We start from the raw sequence: 20,934 nt of genomic DNA on the forward strand, positions 1-20,934 counted from the left end.
CCAATATGTGGCGGAAATATAAGGCGTACAGGCAATAATTTAAAAAAAAAAAAATGAATTTGCCATGCTCAGCATATTTTTTTTTGGTGTTCTTCAAAGAAAATTTTCTATTTTTTCTGGTTCCACCAGTCTCTGGGAAATTTTAATGAAAATTTGAAGATTTCACTTAAAAGACATACAGACACAAGATGGTCATCCAAAGAACGAGTTATAAATTCTTGTTCTTACAAATAACAAAAGTTCACAGAGTCTTAATTAATACTGAAGATACGTCTGCAAATGTAGAAACTATCAGTTTTTCTGCAAGTCTTCTTTTACAAATAGACTATCCATTTTTATGAAGATTAGCTATATAGAATAAAATACTTATTAATATTGACTGTGTAAATAAAAAAAACGCAAGCTACAAAGCTTTGCATTTAAGCAGATTGATAAAAAAAAGAAATCTCTAAAAAATATAGGAAAGTGAATTTCAAGATATTTTCGGATATGCTGCTACCACAGCAGAAAAAATGAATATACAAGCTACATTTCCATATGAAAGAAGAAAAAAGAATGGCAATTAACAAATCTTCACATGATTTAAATTTATCTGTCGAACAACAATTTTATATTGAAATTAAATATGGTTTGGATGTTCTGGAGATTTTGCATTACCTTGCATTAAAATACAGCAAAGATTTAAATGCATCAGATATTTGAAAAATAATGTTTTGTGAATTCTGTGGGATATAAAACCTTTAACCTCTTTACAACTTCTCCAATTCGTTCATGAATATTGTCCAATTATGACTCTAATAGAATCTTATCCAAATATAGAAATAGCATTTGAATTTTTGTTACCCTGACTGTAACAGTAGCTTCTTGTGAAAGGTCCTTCAAAGTGACAAAAATTCAATTAAAATAATACATCTTCATTGTATAATTTTAGCATATGCTATAATGTTAAAAGTGCTATATTTTGCAATATTTTGCTTCTATGATTTTATACTAGATATATCTGTTTTTTTTAATTTCTTTCTAGTTATATATGTAGTTGCTTTGTAGTTTATATAGAAATAAATTCTCTGTAGATACAAATGAATATTTGTAAGTTTCTTTTTCTTTGATATTTTTATTTGGTTATATTTATTGTGGATGTGGTCTGTCCAGTTATATTAAGGGAGGCAGCAAAGGAAGTAAACAAACCCTTAGCCATAATTATGAGAGCATCCTTGAATTCAGGGGAGATCCCCACTACTGGAGATGTGCAAATGTATCTTCAATTCGCAAAGGAGATCAAAGCGAGTAAATCACAAAGGCACGAGTAATTACAGACCTGTTAGCTTAACATCTGTTCCAAGGAAAATAATGGAGTTGCTGATTAAAGAAGTAAGGGAGGATTATCTAGAAAGGAATTCAATTATACTGCAGTCACAGCACAGACTTGTTATGGAGTGGCCTTGTCTGACCAATCTGATTGGTACTATAATGCAGTATCAAAGGAATTAGATGCAAAAAATAATTTTGATATCATATACTTGTGATTTAGGAAGACTTTCGATACAGTTGCATATAATCGTCTGCTGTACAACTTAGAACATTGTGGTGTTAAGGGCAAGTTACTGCTATGGATAAAGGGATAGTTCATTGTGAAAAGACAGAGTGGCTATTAATAGCACTACTCTTCCTGGACTAATGTTTTTAGTGGAGTTCCATAGTGGTTAGCTCATTGCTTTTGTTAACATTTATTAATGATGTTGATGAAGATATATCAGGCCTAATTTCTAAGTTTACAGATGACAAAGGTTGGCAGAGTGGGTAATGACAGTAATCAGGCTAAGCTCCTGCAGCCAGATCTCATGATTAGGCCAATGGGCTGCAAAATGGTGATTGAAGTTTAACATTGACAAATGCAAGGTACTGCATATGGGTAGCAGTAAGGCAGAATTAATGTACTGACTGCCTAGTACTAAACTGAGAGCAGTGAAAAATGAAGACGATCTGGTGGTAATTGTGCAGTCAGATATGAAGTTTTCTGAGCGGTGCAGCTAGGCTGCTAGGACAGGTCATGGAGTTTTGTGTATGATATTTGGGAACTTTGCTGGCAGGGACAAGGAAGTGATTATCCCATTGTTAGGCTGCATCTTGAGTACTGGAAGCCTCATTTTAGGGAAGATTTATTTCTGCAGAAATGGGTGCAGAGAAGTGCAAAAAGATCTGTGAAGGGGAAGGAAAGGGTGGTCTTCCAAGAAATGCTTCAGTTGTGCAAAATTGAATCATCATTTTGTAACAACTGAGAGCAAAGTGGAGGAGAAATTGTTGAAGTTAAACATAAGCAAGGCACTTGAGGTGGATGGGATCTATCCAGTTATATTAAAGGAGGCGGCAAAAGAAGTAAGCAAACCCTTAGCCATAATTTAATTATGAGAGCATCCTTGGAGTCAGGGGAAATCCTCATGGACTGGAGATGTGCAAATGTATCCCCAATTCACAAAGGGGGATCTAAAGGTGACACAAGTAATTACAGATCAGTTAGTTTAACTTCTGTTCCGGGGAAAATAATGGAGTCACTGGTGAAAGATGAATTGCAGGATCATCTAGACAAGATTGCAGTATAATTCAGGACACGGAATGGGTTTGTTAAGGGAAAGTCTTATCTGACAAATTTCATTGGATACTATGATGTAGTCACGAAGGAACTGGATGCAAAAAATAATTTTGATATCATATATAATTGGATCTTAGGAAGGCTTTTGATAGTGTTGCATGTGGAAGACTGCTGGGCAAATTGCTGCTATGGATAAAGAGGTGATTGAGTGGGAGAAGACAGAGAGTGGTAATCAATGGATGCTGCTCTTTGTGGACTAATGTTATTAGTGTAATCCTCCAGGGTTTGGTGTTGGGACAACTGTTGTTTTGTATATTTATCAATGATATTGATGAAGGTTTTTCAGGCTTAATATCCAGTTTTGCAAATGACACAAAGGATGACAGGGTTGTTAATGGCAGTGTGCTACTGCAACAGGATCTAGAAAATTTGGGCAGATGCGCTGAGAAGTAGCAACTGAAGTTGAACATTGACAAATGCAAAGTACTGCATATGGGTAGAACTAATCCCAGAAAACATACCAACTGTGTGGTATGTATACCAACCATACTACACTTAGGGTGGTAGAAAAAGAAAAAAATTGTGCAGTCAGATATGAAGTTTTCTGAGCAATGTAGACAGGCTGCAAGAGCAGGTCATGAGGTATTGTCAGTAATATACAGGAATTATTGCTAGTAGGGAAAAGGAGGTGATTATCCCTTTGTATAAGGCAATGGTCACGGGGGGAAGGTCTCATTTTAGAAAGGACGTTGAGTTGCTTGAGCATGTACAAAGGAGGACAACAAGATTTGTGAGGGGAACGAAGGGGTCCTCTTACCAAAAAAAGACTTAAGTTCTGCAAATTGCAGCAGCTAGAGACTAGGCACCTGAGAGGTGATCTGATTGAGGCATATAAGGCCTTGAATGGGTTGAGTATGCTGAATTCTGATGGGTTTCTTCCGCTTGCTCAGATTACGAACCTGAGGTTGTTGTTGTTGTTGTTGTTGTTATTTGGTTTTTAGGAGCATTAGCAACTAAGGCCATATTGCTCCGGTGCGGTGGTCATTCCCTGACCTTTCCGCATCTTCCGTATTTGGTGGTGACGGGCTCGAACCCCGGTCTAATCAAGAAGCGTGTGCTACGCACTGCTGCTCCTTCCCACCTGGCTACGGAGGCGCACACAAACCTGAGGGGGCATAAATTGAAATTTAGGAAAGACAGTTGTAGAATAGATGTGTGGAAATTTGACTTTAGCCAACAGGCGATTAATTGCTGGAACAAACTTCGATCTGTTGTTGTGAAACTTGATAAATTAAATAAATTCAAGGAGGTGGACAAACTTTTAGAGGGAATGGATGTGTGAAATTGTTTTTTTTTTTTTTCCTCTCTCTCTCTCTTGGCTGATGCTATATATGCTAATACGCTTGCTTTCTTGCATCATTTTCCACTACTAATACTTAAAAAAAAAAAAATCATTTAAAAAAAGTAGCCTAGCATTTTGAAATTTGAACTTGTTTTTGGCAAGTTCCCAGTACATTTTAGTAATATTGAAGATGAAGCAATAAATATTTTGCAGTGTTATTTCCATAAATTCTAGTATATATGAATTTACCAGAAGCTATTATGAAAGGAGAAAAAAATTATGTACAGTGGTACTTTATCAGGGGAACTGACTAGCATTAGCATTAGCATTAGTAGAGGCATATGATGCAAGAAAGCAAGCTTATTCAGCATCAGCCAAAGAAAAAAAAAAAAAAAAAAAAAAAACACACACCACTCCCATTTCACCCCTCCGTTCGTTTGAAATACCTGTCCAGTTGAGCCTTAAATTTGTTTAGGCTATGAACTTCAACAACAAGTGATGGAAGTCGGTTCCACCAACCAACCACCCGCTGGCCAAAGGCAAATTTCCGCACATCTATCCGACATCCGTCCTTCCTCAATTTGAATTTATGCCCTCTGAGGTGATTATTCTGAGAAAGATGAAGAATCCCATTGGATTGAGCATGCTCAAACCATTCAAAGCCTTATACACCTCTATCAGATCACCTCGCCGGTGCCTAGTCTCCAGACTCTGTAATTTGCAAAACTTAAGCCTTTCTTCGTAAGAGCAACCCTTTGTTCCATTTACTAATCTTGTTGCCCTTCTCTGTACCCGTTCCAGCAGCTCTATATCCTTCTTGAAATGAGGCCTCCAGACCTGTATACAGTACTCAAGATGTGGCCTAACCATTGCCTTATACAAGGGAATAATCACCTCCTTATCCCTGCTAGAAAAATTCCTGTATATCATTGACAAGACACCATGAGCTACTCTTGCAGCTCGTCTGCACTGCTCAGAGAACTTCATATCTGCCTGCACAATTACCCCCAGGTCCTTTTCATTCTCCACCACTGTCAGTGTAGTACCGCAGAGTTGATACATTGCTCTGGGGTTACTGTTACCCATATGTAGTACTTTACATTTGTCAATGTTAAACTTCATTTGCCACCTCTCAGCCCATCTGTTCAACCTTTCCAGATCCTGTTGCAGCAGCATAGCGTCAGTAGTGTCCTTAACAACCCTGCCAACCTTTGTATCATCTGCAAACTTAGACATTAAACTTGATATCCCATCATCAATCATTCATAAACACCGAAAACAACAATGGACCCAACACTGAACCTTGAGGAACTCCACTAATAACATTAGTCCACGTTGAGCAGTGTCCATTGATTACCACTCTCTGTCTTCTGCCACTCAACCATCCCCTTATCCATAGCAGCAATTTGCCTCCAATGCCACACTGCTCCAATTTGTGCAGCAGTCTTCCATGTGCAACAGTATCAAAAGCCTTTCTAAGATCCAAATATATAATATCAAAGTTATTCCCTGCATCCAGTTCTTTTGTGACTACATCATAGTATCCAATCAAATTGGTCAGGCAAGACCTGCCCTTAATAAAACCATGCTGCGTCTGAGCTATAACTGAATTCTTGTCTAGATGATCCTGCAGTGTTTCTTTAACCAGTGCCTCCATTAATTTACCTGGAACAGAAGTTAAACTAACAGGTCTATAATTACTTGTGTCAGCCTTTGATCCTCCTTTGTGAATTGGGGTTACATTTGCACATCTCCAGTCTATGGGTACCTCCCCTGAGTCCAAAGAAGCTCTCATAATTATGGCTAGGGGTTTGCATACTTCCTTTGCTGCCTCCTTTAATATAACTGGATAGATCCCATCCACCCCAGGTGCCTTTTTTATGTTTATCCTCAACAATCTCTCCTCCACTTTCCTCTCAGTTATTACAAAATCATCCAGCTCACTGCCAATGTTTACTTTACCTACATCATTCTCCTTCCTGAATAACTCCTCATGCGTGAATGTAGATGCAAAATACTCGTTTAGATTGTTAGCCACCTGAGCAGGATCCTCAACTGTTGAACCATCAATATCCAGTGGACCAATCTGATTCATCCCTTTCCTTCTCGAGTTCAAGTATGTAAAGAACTCCTTTCTGTTTTTCTTTGCATCCTTTGCCAAGGATTTTTCGTAGTCTGCCTTTGCCTGCCTAATCTCCTTTGTGACTTGGTTACAGACCAACTTATATCTATCATAGGCTTCCATGTCACCCATTAATTTGTATGTATCCCATGCATTTTTCTTCTCTGCCACATGTCTCATTAGTCCATCTGACAACCATTTAGGCCTAAACCTTGAACAATATTTCTTAGTTGGTATGTAAAGCCTGGTAGCCACCAAGATTAGTTCCTTGAATGCTTCCCATTTTGAGTTTGCTGTTGGTAACATCATCAGTTGGTCCCACTGTATAGAATTTAAATACTGTCTCAGACCATCATAGTCGCCTTTACGAAAACAAAAACCCTTCCCTTTACCTCTGATGGTAGTTACCTCCTTGAGTAAATCCCACTTCAACACACTGTGATCACTGCCACCTAGTGGTTCATTTATCTGCAGGTTCTTAATGCATGAAGAATCACTACTGATAATCAGATCAAGAGTATTGCTCCCTCTTGTTGCCTCACGAATATGCTGATGTAGAAAACAATCATCCAATAAATCCACAAAAGCCTTGCTAGTGTGCGAGTGACCAACCCACAAATTCCAGTCAATATCTGGGAAATTAAAATCCCCCATTATAAGACTCTCTGATTTACTGGCCCACTCTATTTCCCTGTACAATATATTATTATACTCATCAGAGTCATTAGGCCTATAGTACACTCCTACTCTCAATTTTGATTTCCCTATGCTTATGTCACACCAAACTGACTCGACACTGCCCTGTCCATCGATGTCAACTGGCTTCACTTCTTTTGACTTTATGTGTTTCTTAATTAATAGCATAACCCCTCCTCCCCTCCTGTCCTGTCTATCCTTTCTATATACATTGTATTCCCCAAATTCCAGTTCCGCATTACTTATATCTGTGTGACACCACGTCTCTGATATCCCAACAATATCTGCCTTTGATGTTTTGAGCAATACCTCAAATTCATCAAATTTATTTACCAAACTCCTAGCATTGGTGTACACGCAGGTATACATGCACCTGTTTCTATTCTTAGCTACCCTAACACAACTCATGTGTTTACTTGTAACGCAATGACTACCAGCAGTCTCTGAAATATCCTGCATCTTGTTTTTCAGACTTCTGCTCATTTGACTAGTGCAGACCAAAGCTTGAAACATAACAAATTACTTGAATTCATGCTTACCATTTTAAGAATAAACTTAGTTCAGATTCTCTCTTTCGGATGAAACTTGGAAAAAAAAAAATACTGCTTTTACTAGATTTCTGAATATCATAGGTTGGCAGCTACATAATTAAAATAAAATGGGACTCATCATTAAGCAAATCAGCAATTTCTTATACAAGTAAATATGATATATTCTGGCCCAATATACTTAATTAGTATGGTAATTTAAAGTCCAAAATTGAACCAGGAAATTTTAATTCCTTTGAAAGCACATTTAGATCTAGTTAAAAGAAAGGTACAAATGGGCTGGGGATAATGAAATTTGACAAAATTTAAAGAACAACCAAAATATTGTACTTACTTAATGAAGTGGTTTATGTAATCCTTTATTTCCGATGAAAAATCAGACTGGTTAACAGACAACTTATTAGGTAAGAAAATCCTCAAAACAATGTGTGTAAATCTGTGTAAAGAAGAAAATTTGAAACTTGAGAAGAAGAGAGGCAACGAATTAGTCCCAAAAAGATGGACAGTGAAGGAAGAAGTCTTTAAAAAAAAATTCTGAATGAAAGATGGTGGTAGAAATTTATAATAAAAATCTGTATTTAAAAAATAATCTCATAAAAGAGCAATTAATGAAGAAATTTGGTTAAATTAACTTTCAAGATATTTAAAAAAATAATAATAATAATAATTAATTGTCATTATTCATCTTTTTTATTTTTGTCTTAAAGAAAATCTGTAGTAGCAATTCTGAAATTTTATTTTTTGTTTAGCACTTACAGTTCGAAATGGAGGTAATGTCTTGATTCCTTGCTATCCATCTGGTGTAACATACGATGTATTTGAATGTCTTTCTACTCACCTTGAAACAACAGGCCAGATATCAACTCCATTGTTTTTTCTGTCTCCTGTAGCAGATAATTCATTGGCTTATTCAAATATTTTGGCTGAGTGGTAAGATAATTTTTTCTGTTTTAAATTCCATTCATTTTATTATCTGCATAATAAATATTAGCACTGTGATACCCTGTCTAGGATATCACAGTGGAAGATTGATCACTCTGACTGGAATGCCTTGAAATATCTGTAAAAGTGTTTAATACCACCATAGTCATCCAGGAGCCAATTAATAACACAGTTAAGTACATCACAGAAAGCACTGTCCAAGCAGTGGCAATTTCAGTTCCTTCTGATGACATGGACTGAGTTTCCATCATTTCTAAAACCATGGTTTAATGCAGAGCACACAGCAGCAAGAAAGGCTCAAAACAAGGCATGGGGAATATTCCATTGCTGTGCCACCCACTGCTTCTGCCTCCCCATGGCAGGGCAGGAAACCTGGGTGGTAAAATCGACCCACAGGGCCAAAAGGAGCAAAACATGGACTGTGACAATTTTCCACCAATTAGGACTGCAAATCCAAAGACTGAAGACAGATGCTCCCCGAATGGAAAACCCAATTTTTCTCATTCTGTATTCACTAAATAACCAGTCCTTAGGTAATTTATTATCATTCCTCATTCAAAAATGTCTTGAGAGTGTAGCTGGCTCCCCGAAAATGGTACAACGACTGAAATATGGCGACCTGCTTGTTAAGGCCACCAACTCCAAACACTCTGAGTCTCTGCTCAGACTCACCGCATTTGGAGGAGTTCCAGTTAAGGTGTCCTCACATGCCACACTTAATTCATCCAAAGGTGTTATTTCTGAATGGGACCTAATGAATGTCTCAGAAGAAGAAATTGTTCAGGAACTGCAGTATCAGAAAGTCACACAGGCGAAACGAATTATGATGAAAAAAAAATGGCGAACTCCTAACTCACAGCATAATTTTGACATTCAACTCACCCAGTTTACCTTCATCAGTAAAAGCAGGGTATTTGCATTGTCGCATTTGCTCATATATTCTGAACCCAGTAAGATGTTACAAATGTCAGAAATTCGGACACTCACAAACAGTATCAAGGTGACCCTGTATGTCCTAACTGTGGTTCAAAAGATCATTCCCAGGCTGACTGTAATACCCAGGCTCTGCTCTGCCCCAATTGTTAAGGCAGCCATCCAGCCTTTTCTAAAAATTGTGAACAATGGAAATATGAGAAAAAAATCGAGAAATAGAAAAGAAAGTTTCATTCGCAGAAGCAAGAAAGCAAATACAACTAATGACACCTAGACACATATGCTGAAGCCTCTAAAAAGTTTCATTCAGTATCAGTCCAGACTGATACATCGATTCCTCCAAATATCTGTATTTCGGAATGGGCTCGTTCCCTGCTCAGCTCTGTACCTTCAAAGCAACAGATTTCAAGCAGAGTTAACAACACACCAGTCACTATACCACCGTCTGCCGATGCAGCTTCCGTAAGATCCGTCCAAGCAGAGAACGCAGATTCTAATCAAAAACAGACATTTGACTCCTCCCTTATGGATACTAATGAAATTTCCAGTCAAGGTGATACTGAAACCATTCTGGAGATCCATCCAGAGGATGAAATAGACACAATACCTGTTTTCTCAAAAAGAGATGATTAAAATGGACCGTGTCAAACAGACTTCCAAAAAGCAGTCAGATTCAGTTCCTTCATCTTCTTCTTCTTCTTCTTTGGTCCTTAGCTGGCAGCTGGGGGAGGCGGTTGGCCACGCAACCAGTATGCTGCTGTAGGTGCCGCAGGGTTTCGGACTTGCTCTGTGATGTTCTTCCATACCTTGCGATCCATGGCTTCAGTCCTGGCCTGGTTAAGGTCGAGACGTCGGCTCTTCAAGTCATCTTCCACTTGCTTGGCCCACGTTTTCCTAGGCGCGGTCCGTTGGATGCTCCATTGGGTGGGTCGTTGTCTCCAAAGGAGTGTGGATGGTATTCTGTTCGTGCCCATTCTACATACGTGGCCAAACCATCTGAGCCTTCGCTTCTGGATTTGGTCGGCAATGGTTGGTTGCTGTTGGCATCTGGCAACATCATCTAAATTGAAACAATGAACCACGTTGTCTAATGGAATTGTAGAGGCTTTAGGAGCAATATTGATGACATATACAACATAATTAAGCAGCATAATCCTGTAGGCATCTGCTTACAGGGGACATATCTGATGCCTCAGTTATCTCCCTTGATAAAAAATTATACTCTTTTCAGACAAGATAGACCTGTTGCAAATAATGCTCGTGGTGGAGTAGCCATTCTTATAGATTTGCAAGTCCCTTGCAGGCGCATTTCTGTACAAACCTCTATAGAAGCCGTTGCTACCCCGAATAGCAATTGGCATCACTCTGACTCTTGTTTCGATCTATCTACCATCCAATCATCCTTGTACTATTCACAAACTTGAAGATCTTATCCTGCAGTTGCCAACCCCTTTCTGTTTATTGGGCGACTTCAGTGGACACCATCCACTGTGGGGTTCTCCCAATGCAGATGTACGAGGACAACTCATTGAAATGCTCGTTGACAGACAAAACTTAACCATCCTAATTACTGGTTCACCAACTTACATCCATCTCCCAGGAACAGTGTCTGCAATAGACCTGTCTGTCTGCTCTCCGATCCTCTTTCCTAGTATTGAGTGGACAGCTCTTGATGATCCACTAAACAGTGACCACTACCCATTAATCTGTAAAATTCAAACATCACACTCTTCAACTGGAAAAAAACCACAATAAAATGGAAATTTTCCAAGGCAGATTGGGTCAAGTATACCTCTCATGTTTCATTTGATAGACAAATCATTGAATCTTTCCCAATTGACACAATCACTGATCATATCACCAAACAAATTCTAGCAGCTGCATCTATTGCATCCCACAATCACAGTCAGACATCTGTACACCCATAAACTATTGGTGGAATGAGGATTGTAAGAATGCCAAAAAAAGGAAAAAATCGAATGTGGAATATATTCCGCAAATATCCTACCACCAATAATCTTATAAATTATAAGAAACTCAGAGCCAAGGCCCGACACTTCAGAAAGAAAGCTAAAAGAAACTCTTGGATCTGATTTGCAACTTCAATCAATAAAAATACTGATGTCAATATAATATAGAAAAAAATAAGACAACTAAATGGCAAATTTCCTCCATTGTCCTTGCCAGTTTTCAACTGGAATGAACAGGAATGGAATTCGCAATCTCTACTCCTGTAGAGATTACGAATACTCTAGGGACCGTATTCTCCCAGTTGTCTGCCTCGACCTTATATGATCCAACATTTCAGAAGATCAAAGCTTCAGCTGAAAAATCAAAATTTAACTTCAAAACGACCACTTCTCTACTATACAATCAGATACTTACTATGATCGAACTTCAAGAAGCTATATATACCTTAAAGAACGATGCTGCTGGTCCCGACGGAGTGCATTATATAATGCTTCAACACTTAGATAATAAATCATTATCCTTGCTGCTGACCTTTTACAACCGTATATTTATTGAACATTCATTTCCCACGTGCTGGCATCACTCCTATGTACTGGCAATTCCCAAACCAGGGAAAGACCATTCTATCCCTCACAACTATAGACCCATTTCTCTTACCAGTTGCTTGAATAAAACTTTAGAAAAAATTTTCTAAAGTTTTATTCAAGATTCAAAACATCTAATCTAATTTTAAACATCTAATTCTAAACATCTAATTTTATTCTAGATTCAAAACATCTAATCTCTGATAACCAGTTTGGTTTCAGAAAAAATCAGTCATCCCTGGATCTCATGGTCAAAGCTGAAACAAATATCAGGAATGCATTTATCCGAAATTAACATCTTGTTGTGGTCTGCCTTGACATAGAGAAGGCCTTTGACACCACCTGGCATTTTGATATCTTGAAAGATCTTCATTCCCTTGACCTGAGAGGCCACTTACCATGCTACATACAAAACTTCCTTCAGTATAGATCTTTTCAAGTTCGCTATCGGCAAGTCTTCTCGCAAATCTATATGCAAGAGGAAGGAGTCCCACAGGGCTCACTTCTCAGTGCTACCTTATTTGCATTGAGAATAAATCATATTACCAAACGTATTCCCAACACTGTGAACTCATACCTCTATGCCAATGATCTGACTGTTTCCTGCAGTTCACTGAATATGAACTTCATTGAAAGGCAACTACAAATCTCACTAAACAATATTGAACTATGGATGACACAGAATGGTTACTGACTACCTCATCAAAAATCTAGTGTCATTCACTTTTGTAACAAATGAGGGATGCATCTTGACCCAGAGCTACACCTGACAAATCATTCTATCTCAGTTATGAGTAGCATTCGTCTCCTCAGTCTAATTTTTGATAGTAAACTTAATTTTTTAGAACATATCAAATATCTCCAGACAACCTGCCAGAAAAAAATGAACATTCTCAGAGTTCTTTCTTCGAAAACATGGGATGCAGATTGCTACACCTTACTTCATCTGTATAGAACTCTAAATTAGGTCTCGTCTTGATTATGGGGCCTTGGTGTATGACTCTGCTAGGGAGAGTGCTAGTACCGCTTGCTCCTGTTCAACATTCTGCCCTCAGGATTGCTACAGGTGCTTATAGAACATCACCAGCCGACCGGGCTAGCCGAGTGGGTAAAGTACCTGCCCGGCAACCCAAAGGTCGCGGGTTCGATTCCCGCCTCGGGCTTGGATCAAAGTACTGCAAAAACCTTGGGAGGTGCAATATGGCCACAGAAGCCGATGCGCCAACAACTACCAAATCAAAAAAAAAAAAAAAAAAGAACATCACCAGTACAAAGTCTGCACCCTGAAATTCCACTCTGTCTCAGAAGAAAGGTGTTACTTCTGAATTATGCTGCTAAAATTCAAAGCATGTCTACCCATCCTATTTGTCCAATACTTAGTGATCCACAGTTTAAAATGTTCTACAGAAATAAACCCAGAGCAGTTCAACCTGCTGGTATCAGATTGCAGGCTCTATCAGAAAGTTGGAATGTACACCTTGAAAAAGTCCTCCAAGATCCAAACACTTCACTTCCCCCATGGTCCTGTATTAATTCATCCTGTGACAATTACTTCCTAAACTGGGGAAAAGATTCCTTTGCAAATATTAACATGCTACAACTTCATACTGCTCACACACAATTTCACTAAAATATATATGGATGGATCAAAGTCTGATAGTGGAGTAGGTGCTGCAGCAGTTATACAGCTGTTATTCGCCATCAAGCTTGCCCTAGAAAATATTCTCCATCTCTCCATCAAAAAAAGTATAATATATATGGACTCGCAGAGTACACTAGTAGCCTTACAAAATGCCTCCTCACCAACCAATCCTTTAATAAAAACCATAAGAAGTAAGATGATTCATATTCAGGAATGCCAGCAAGTAGTCATCTTCTGCTGGATCCCAGGCCACACTGGGATACCAGGAAATTAATACGCAGACTATACTGCAAAACATCCATCTAACCCAGCATATTCAGGTTTTTGCGTTCAAGATGTTGATTTCGGATCTATGATACGAAGGATATGAAAGGAACAATGGTGGACACTTTTATGGCAAGCTCAAATGGATAATAAATTATTGCAAATAAAACCAGAACCACAGTTATGGACCTCTAGTTTCTGTACTAACAGAAAGAAAGAAGTAATCTTAGCCAGAGCACGAATCGGTCAGTCATTTTACTCACCTATTTCTCCTCACAGGAAATGATCCTCCACAGTGTTTTCACTGCAACTGTCTGCTCTCAATGAAGCACATTCTTGTTGAATACACTCTGTACAAACATGCTTGGCAATGCTCATTCAGCTTCCTTCCAAATCTAACCTTTAAAACTCTCTCATATCATAGGCAACAATGCTAATCCCATAAATAAAATTATATTTTATAATAAAAAACGAATAAAATTATATGATCGTCTCTGACTGTTTCCATAACAATCACCATTGATAACTTTCTTATCACTGATAGGCACAATATAGCCTAAGCAGCCCTTGCACCAAAAATAACAACAACAGCTGTGCCACCACAGATTATCTAATAGCATTTAAATGTGCACATGCCAAAGCACATTACATTATATGTCAGAATCAGAAGGAATCTTGGGTCTGCTTCACATCTATCATCACCAAGATGGCAACACATAAGCTCATCTGGAACAGTCTGGAAAAATGAAGGCAGACATGCACGTGCAATTGCAAACACTGTAAAGGAGACATTTGCTAAAGTTTCTGCTGAAACATCTTGGAGTTTCTGGCCTCCAAACAAAGTGCTAAAAAAAGCAGCATTTGAAGTTGCCTTCAAACAGCTGAGGATTATAACCAACCTTTCACAATGGGAAATGAAAGTGCACTATCTTTATCTCGAGAGAGCTCTCTGTCAAATGTGTCTATAGATCAGCGTGGTCTTGGCGCATTATAGCCTTAGATGCTAATGTGCCAATAAAATTCAAACCAAACCAAACCAAGTCTATAGATTAGCTGCTCTGTCTGTACAGCAGAATCTATCTTGAACACCAATTTCTGGATTCCTGGTGTAAAGCAATCGTGCTTGCATTCTCGAAGCCAGGAAAGGATCCACATATTTCGTACAATTACCGCTCAATGTCTCTGATAAGCTGTTTGTGCAAGATCCTGGAAAGGATTGTCAGTGCCCGCCTCATACAGTATATAGAAGCAAATGACCACCTTTCCAGAATATCGTGTGCTTCCAAGGAACATGTGAATGCTCGACCATTAAATAAGACTTGAAACCTCTATTCAAGATGCTTTCCTTAAACACAAGCACCTTTTGTCTATTTCCCTTGATGTGGAAAAGGCATATGACATGGCTTGGAGATTTGGAATTTTAAACGATATCTATAATCTTGGTTTTATGGGTCATCTAGCCATCTTTATTAAAAAAAATTTTGTTAAATTGCTATTTCCAAGTTTGTGTATGGTCTGTTCTCTCTTGACCCTTTTTTTGCCAAGAGGAATTCCCCAAGGGTCAGTTCTGAGTGTTGCACTTTTTGCTATCAAAGTTATTTCTATTACTGAGCAACTTCCAACAATGAAAAGTGCCCTATTTGTTGATGATTTCAGTGTGTTCTCTCAGACATGTAATATGAGCGTCATTGAAAGGCAATTGCAACATGTCATCGGCCATCTCACCTCCTGGGCAGTGGTGAGATGTCCCTGTTTTTGTCTCAGAAGTCAGTCTGTATACACTTCTGTCACAAATGGAACCTTCATCCTAAACCAGAATAAAGATTTGGGAAAAACATCATTCCAGTAGCACCCAAGACAAATTCTTTTGCCTTGTATTTGATAGTAAGTTGATGACATCCCTACCACATATCCATCAACTGCAGACAAAGTGCACAAGAGGCCTGAACCTCCTATGTGCCATCTCATCCGAGGGTTTAGTGTCAAACAACGTTAACCACAAAATTGCATTTTGGTTTTACTTTATACAAATAACAATGCATATCGTGTCATAGAACTGTATGTTTCTAGCACTTTACAAATTAGCTTGGACTATAAGCACATTTCCGGTAAACCAAGAAAATGTCAAATGACTTTCTTGGTTAATTACAAAAATGTTGCTGACCAGGCTAGCCATGTGGGTAAAGTGCCTGCCTGACAATCCAGTGCGTTCGAATCCCACCTCGGGCTTGGATCAGAGTAAAATGCAAAAACCTTTGGAGGGTTTTTTATGGCCACAGAAGCCGATGCACTAACAACAACAAAAAAAAAAAAAAAAAAAAATGTTTACTACAAAATGATTTTATAGTTAAAGTTGTTTAACACTAAATCTTTGAATTGGAAAGCAGACTGCTGCATTTCACTGCGGCTTTATTGTGCATTTGTCTAATCTAAATTAGATTATGAGTCCCAAGTGTATACTCCGGCATACTCCGTCTAGACCCAGTTCACCATCGAGCTATCTATATTGCTTCTGGAGCATTTAGAACATCTCCTGTCCAGAGTTCATACATAGAAGTAACTGAACACCTCTGTTGCTATGACGAAAAGAGTTGTTGCTAAAATATACTTTTAAACTGAAATCCCTGCCAGACCCCACACTACGTGGACATCTGTTTTTGAGCCACAGTAGGAGAATCTCTATAAGACCTGTCAGACTGCTGACTGTTCCTTTGGTATTCATGTCTAAGAGCTGCTCAGGGAGCTTAATATCATGGTAGACAACGTTGCCCAGTCACCAAAGTGACCCTATCCTCCCTGACATGCTCATTTTCCACCATATGACTTCTCCGTTAATAATGGGTGAAAACCTAGCACTTCATCATCTGTCTGATTACAAATCTTGCTGTGCATCAACCTTCTTACTCTGATTGCCTGCTTGTCTTCACTGATGGCTTTAAATCAGAATCATCTGTAGGATCCATTGCAGTATTCCCAGAATAATCTGAAAAGATTCCCCATGAGTGCAAGATATGCACCACAAAATTATATGCTATAGGAGGTAGCCTTGAACCACATTAAATCTAGTAATTATCAAAAGTGTATGGTAAATACAGATTCTTTATGTATTACGGTCTCTATCAGTGATGAGATAATCCTCATTCAGTCCTGTCCAGGGTTCAGCAGAAATTAGTATTAGTAGTGGCAAAAGATGCAAGAAATCAAGCTTATACAGCATCAGCCAAAAAAACCTTCCCATTTACTTTCTATCCACTCCAGCAATTTGTCTAGTTCTTCCTTGAATTTCTTCAAGCTATTCACTTCTACAACATCAGATGGAAGTTGGGTGATTAAACATCAGATAGAAGATAGCCAGTGGGTGGTTAAAGCTAAACTTCTGCACATCTGCTCTGCAACCATCCTTCCTCAGTTTGAATTTATGCCCTCTCATGTGCATAGTCAGAGAGAGGAAGAATCCCATCAGCATTGAGCCTGCTCAAACCATTCAAGGCCTTATACACCTCAGTCGTATTACCTCACAGGTTCCTAGTCTTCAGATGCTGCAATTTGCAGAACTGAAGCCTTTCTTGTTGACTTCACCAATCTCATTGCCCTTCTCTGTACCCAATCCAGCAGCTCTGCATCCTTCCTAAAATGAGGTCTCCATACCTGTATGCAGTATTCAAGATGTGGCCTGACCATTGCATTGTTCAAAGGAATAATCACCTCCTTATCCCTGCTGGCAAAGTTAGTATTATTATGAGCCCTATGGTGCAAGGAAGCCTGAGGGTTTACCAAGCCCACACATGTGCTGTCATGGCAGCCTGTCTCCACTGCTCAGAGAACTTCATATCTGACTGCACAATTACCCCCAGGTCTTTTTCATTTTTTACCACCCTAAGTGTAGTACCACATAGTTGGTACATTAATCTGGGATTACTGCTACTCACGTGCAAATACTCTGCATTTGTCAATGTTAAACTTCAGTTGCCATTTCTGAGCCCACCTGCCTAATTTTTGTACATCTTATTGCAGTAGTATACCATCATTACTGTTGTTAATCAACCTACCCACCTTCGTATCATCTACAAACTTACACATTAAGCCTGATACACCTTCATTAGTAGCATTGATACAGAAAATAATAAATGGCCCAGCACCGAACCCTAGGGAACTTCACTGATAACATTAGTTCATGAGGAGCAGTATCCATTAATAACACTGTCTTCTCCCACTCAACCATCCCTTTATTCATAACAGCAACTTGCCCTTATCACCATACTGCTCTTATTTGTAAAGCAGTCTTTTATGTGCAACAGTATCAAAAGCTTTCCTGAAATCCAAGTATATGATATCAAAATTATTTTTTGCATCCAGTTCTTTTGTTAATGCATCATAATATCCATGCTTTGACTGCAGTATAAATGCATTCCCATTTAGATAGTCCTGCATTACTTCTTTAACCAAAGACTCCATTATTTTCCCTGGAACAGAAGTTAAGCTAACAGGTCTGGTTACTACTGTCACCTATTGATCCCCCTTTGTGATTTGGGGATACAGTTGCACATATCCAGTCCATAGGGACGTCTCCTGAATTCAAAGATGCTCACATAATTATGGCTAAGGGTTTGCTTATCTCCTTTGCTCCCTCCCTTAACATAAGATCTCTTTCATGCCAAGCACCTTTTTTATATTAAGCTTCAACAATTTATCTTTCACTTTCCTCTCAGTTATAATAAAATCATTTAGCTCCCTGCTAGGGTTTGATGAACTTCTGGAATTTCCCTCCCTAAAGAATTCCTCCTTATGAATATAGATGCAAAATATCTATTCGGTTTGTTAGTCTACCTGAGGAGGATCATCAATAATCTACATCGAGTTGGACCAGTGATTTAACCCCTACATTCTACTGTTGATATAATGAATGATGTCTTTGCTGCTTTTCTTGGCATGTTTTGCCAGAGACTTCTCATAATGTGCCTTATCTTGCCTAAGCTCCTTTTTTTTCCCTTTGTGACTTGATTACAGACTTAGTTTATATCCACTATAGGCATCTCTATTATCTGATACTTTATGTGCATCATATGCATTTTTCTTCTCTGCCAAGTCTCATCAGTTATTTTTTAGGTCTGTGCCCAGAAGACTGTTTTGTATAAAAAGCCTAGAAACTTTCATGATTACTTCCCATTTAGAATTTGATATTGGTAACATCATCAGATGGTCCCACTCTATAGAATTTAAAAACTGAGATGACTGTAGTCATGCTTACAAAAGCAAATGCCCTTCCATTTATCCTAGACAGTATTTATATCTTTTCGTAATTCCCATGTCAGCACTCTGCGATCATAGCCACCCAGGGGTATTTTACCTGCAGTTAAAATACCCAGGTCCTTAATGCCTGAAGAATCACTGCCAATAATCAGATAAAAAAAAAAAAAAAAAAAAACGTTGCTTCTCTAACATGCTGCTGTAGAAAACAGTCATCCAATAAATCCACAAAGGTCTTTCTAGTGGGTGGGTGACCAACCCACAAGTTCCAGTCAGTATCTGGAAAGTTACGATCCCCCATTATATGATACTCTGACTTACTGGCCTGCCCTATTTCTCTGTATAGTTGGTAATTATACTGATCACAGTCATTAGGCTTATAACACACTGCTACTCTCATTTTTGTTTTCGTGTTGACTGGATGCACTGCCTTAGATTTAAACTGCTTCTTAACTAAGAACATAACCATATTCACCTTCCTCCCCTTTCTGTACACATTGTACGCCCCATTAGTTGGAGAGTGATTGGAATAGAATTTAATTTATAAGAATTTCTTATTTTGAAATTGCCGTAATTTCCACTTTGTTGCCAGTAAATCAGCTCCTTATTCTGGATTGTATCACAAGGTTAAAATGATTTCTGAGTATATTAACTGTGTGAACTCCTGGTATAAATTCATAATGAATTATACCTTTTGAGGCATGTTTATAGGAACTTTTGTTTCTTATTTTAGCTGTAGAGTATGATCCTACATCTGTTCTATATTTGAAACTCCTATGTGTGTTTGCCAGGAGCAAAAGTAGATGACATTGTAGAGCAAATATCATCTTTTAAGGGCACAATAGTTGATATTTGTTGTACACGTTGGCACCAATGATATTGAAAGTAGATCCTGGGACTTAACAAGTACAGGGCAATGTTTGCAAAAAGTCACGAGTTACGATTGAATTTGAAAGTGTCTGGAATCCTGCCCAGAAATGATAGGAGGGAGTGTTGAGTGCCTTGGCTATCACTTTGGCCCTTGAAAAATTGTACAAGACTCATGGGTAGAATTCTTCTCAGTGTGGTTAGTGCTTGTTAACTGCAGTTTTACAGCAATGGAATGCACTTGAATAGAAGGGTGCAAGAATATTTGCCGATGCTGTTGAGGCATTGATGGGTGGGTCCGAATACTGCTAGCTCGGGGGGATACACAGACTAATAGATTAACTAGAGCCACAGGCAAAGTAAAGCGATTTTTGCACTGCTACTATTGGTACATGCAGCAGCCTGGAAAGCAAGGTGTCTGGGATTTCAGGGGCCTTGCTTTGGGTTCTTATGGATCAAATGAATACACATGCTGTGTTAGGCTAACTAAGAGTAAGAACAGGTGCATCTACCAATATTGTAGAAATAGCAGAAACATGGTGTATCTCAGATATAAGTGATGATGAATTTGAATATGGAGAGTATAATGTACACAAGAAGGACAGACAGGACAGAAGAAGTGGAAGGGCTATGCTCTTAGTTAAGAAGCATATTAAATCTAAGACAGTGCATCCAGTTGACATGGGTGACTCGTCATCCATATCAACTAGATATAAGCACTGGGAAACAATATTGAAAATAGGAGTCTGTTATAGGCTTAATGACCGTGATGAGTATACTCAACAGCTATAGAGAAATTGAGTGGGCCAGCAAATTAGAATGTCTCAAAATGGGGAAGTTTAAATTCACACGCTAGCAAGACTTTTGTGGATTTCTTAGATGACTATTTTCTACAGCAGCATGTTAAAAAGGTAACAAGAGAAAAGCACACTCTTGATTTGATTATTAGCAATGATTCTTCACATATTGAGAATGTGCAGGTAAAAGACCCACTGGGTGGCAGTGATCACAGTGTACTAATGCGGAATTTAATTAAAGACATAGCTACTGTCAAGGGTAAAGGGAAAGACTTTTGCTTTCATAAGAGTGACTTCAGTGGTCTCAGACAGTTTTTACATTCTGTGCAATGGGACCAACTGATGATGAACGACATTTGATGTTACCAGCAGCAAATTCTAAATAAGAA

General features: G+C 38.5%; 1 protein-coding gene across 8 annotated transcripts in view; it reads left to right on the forward strand.

The window, feature by feature from the left end:
* IntS9 (integrator complex subunit 9) overlaps positions 1-20,934 on the forward strand; it is a 370,946-nt gene that overhangs the window by 148,759 nt on the left and 201,253 nt on the right. For all 8 annotated transcript variants that reach the window (XM_090373281.1, XM_090373278.1, XM_090373279.1 and 5 more), the window contains one exon: positions 8,048-8,228. In XM_090373281.1, coding sequence (XP_090229407.1) covers positions 8,048-8,228 — 181 coding nt within the window. The remainder of the gene's footprint in view (positions 1-8,047; positions 8,229-20,934) is intronic.

Source organism: Mastigoproctus giganteus, chromosome 5 (genome assembly GCF_048544385.1).
Source record: "Mastigoproctus giganteus isolate SK-2022 chromosome 5, ASM4854438v1, whole genome shotgun sequence".
NCBI lineage: Eukaryota > Metazoa > Arthropoda > Arachnida > Uropygi > Thelyphonidae > Mastigoproctus > Mastigoproctus giganteus.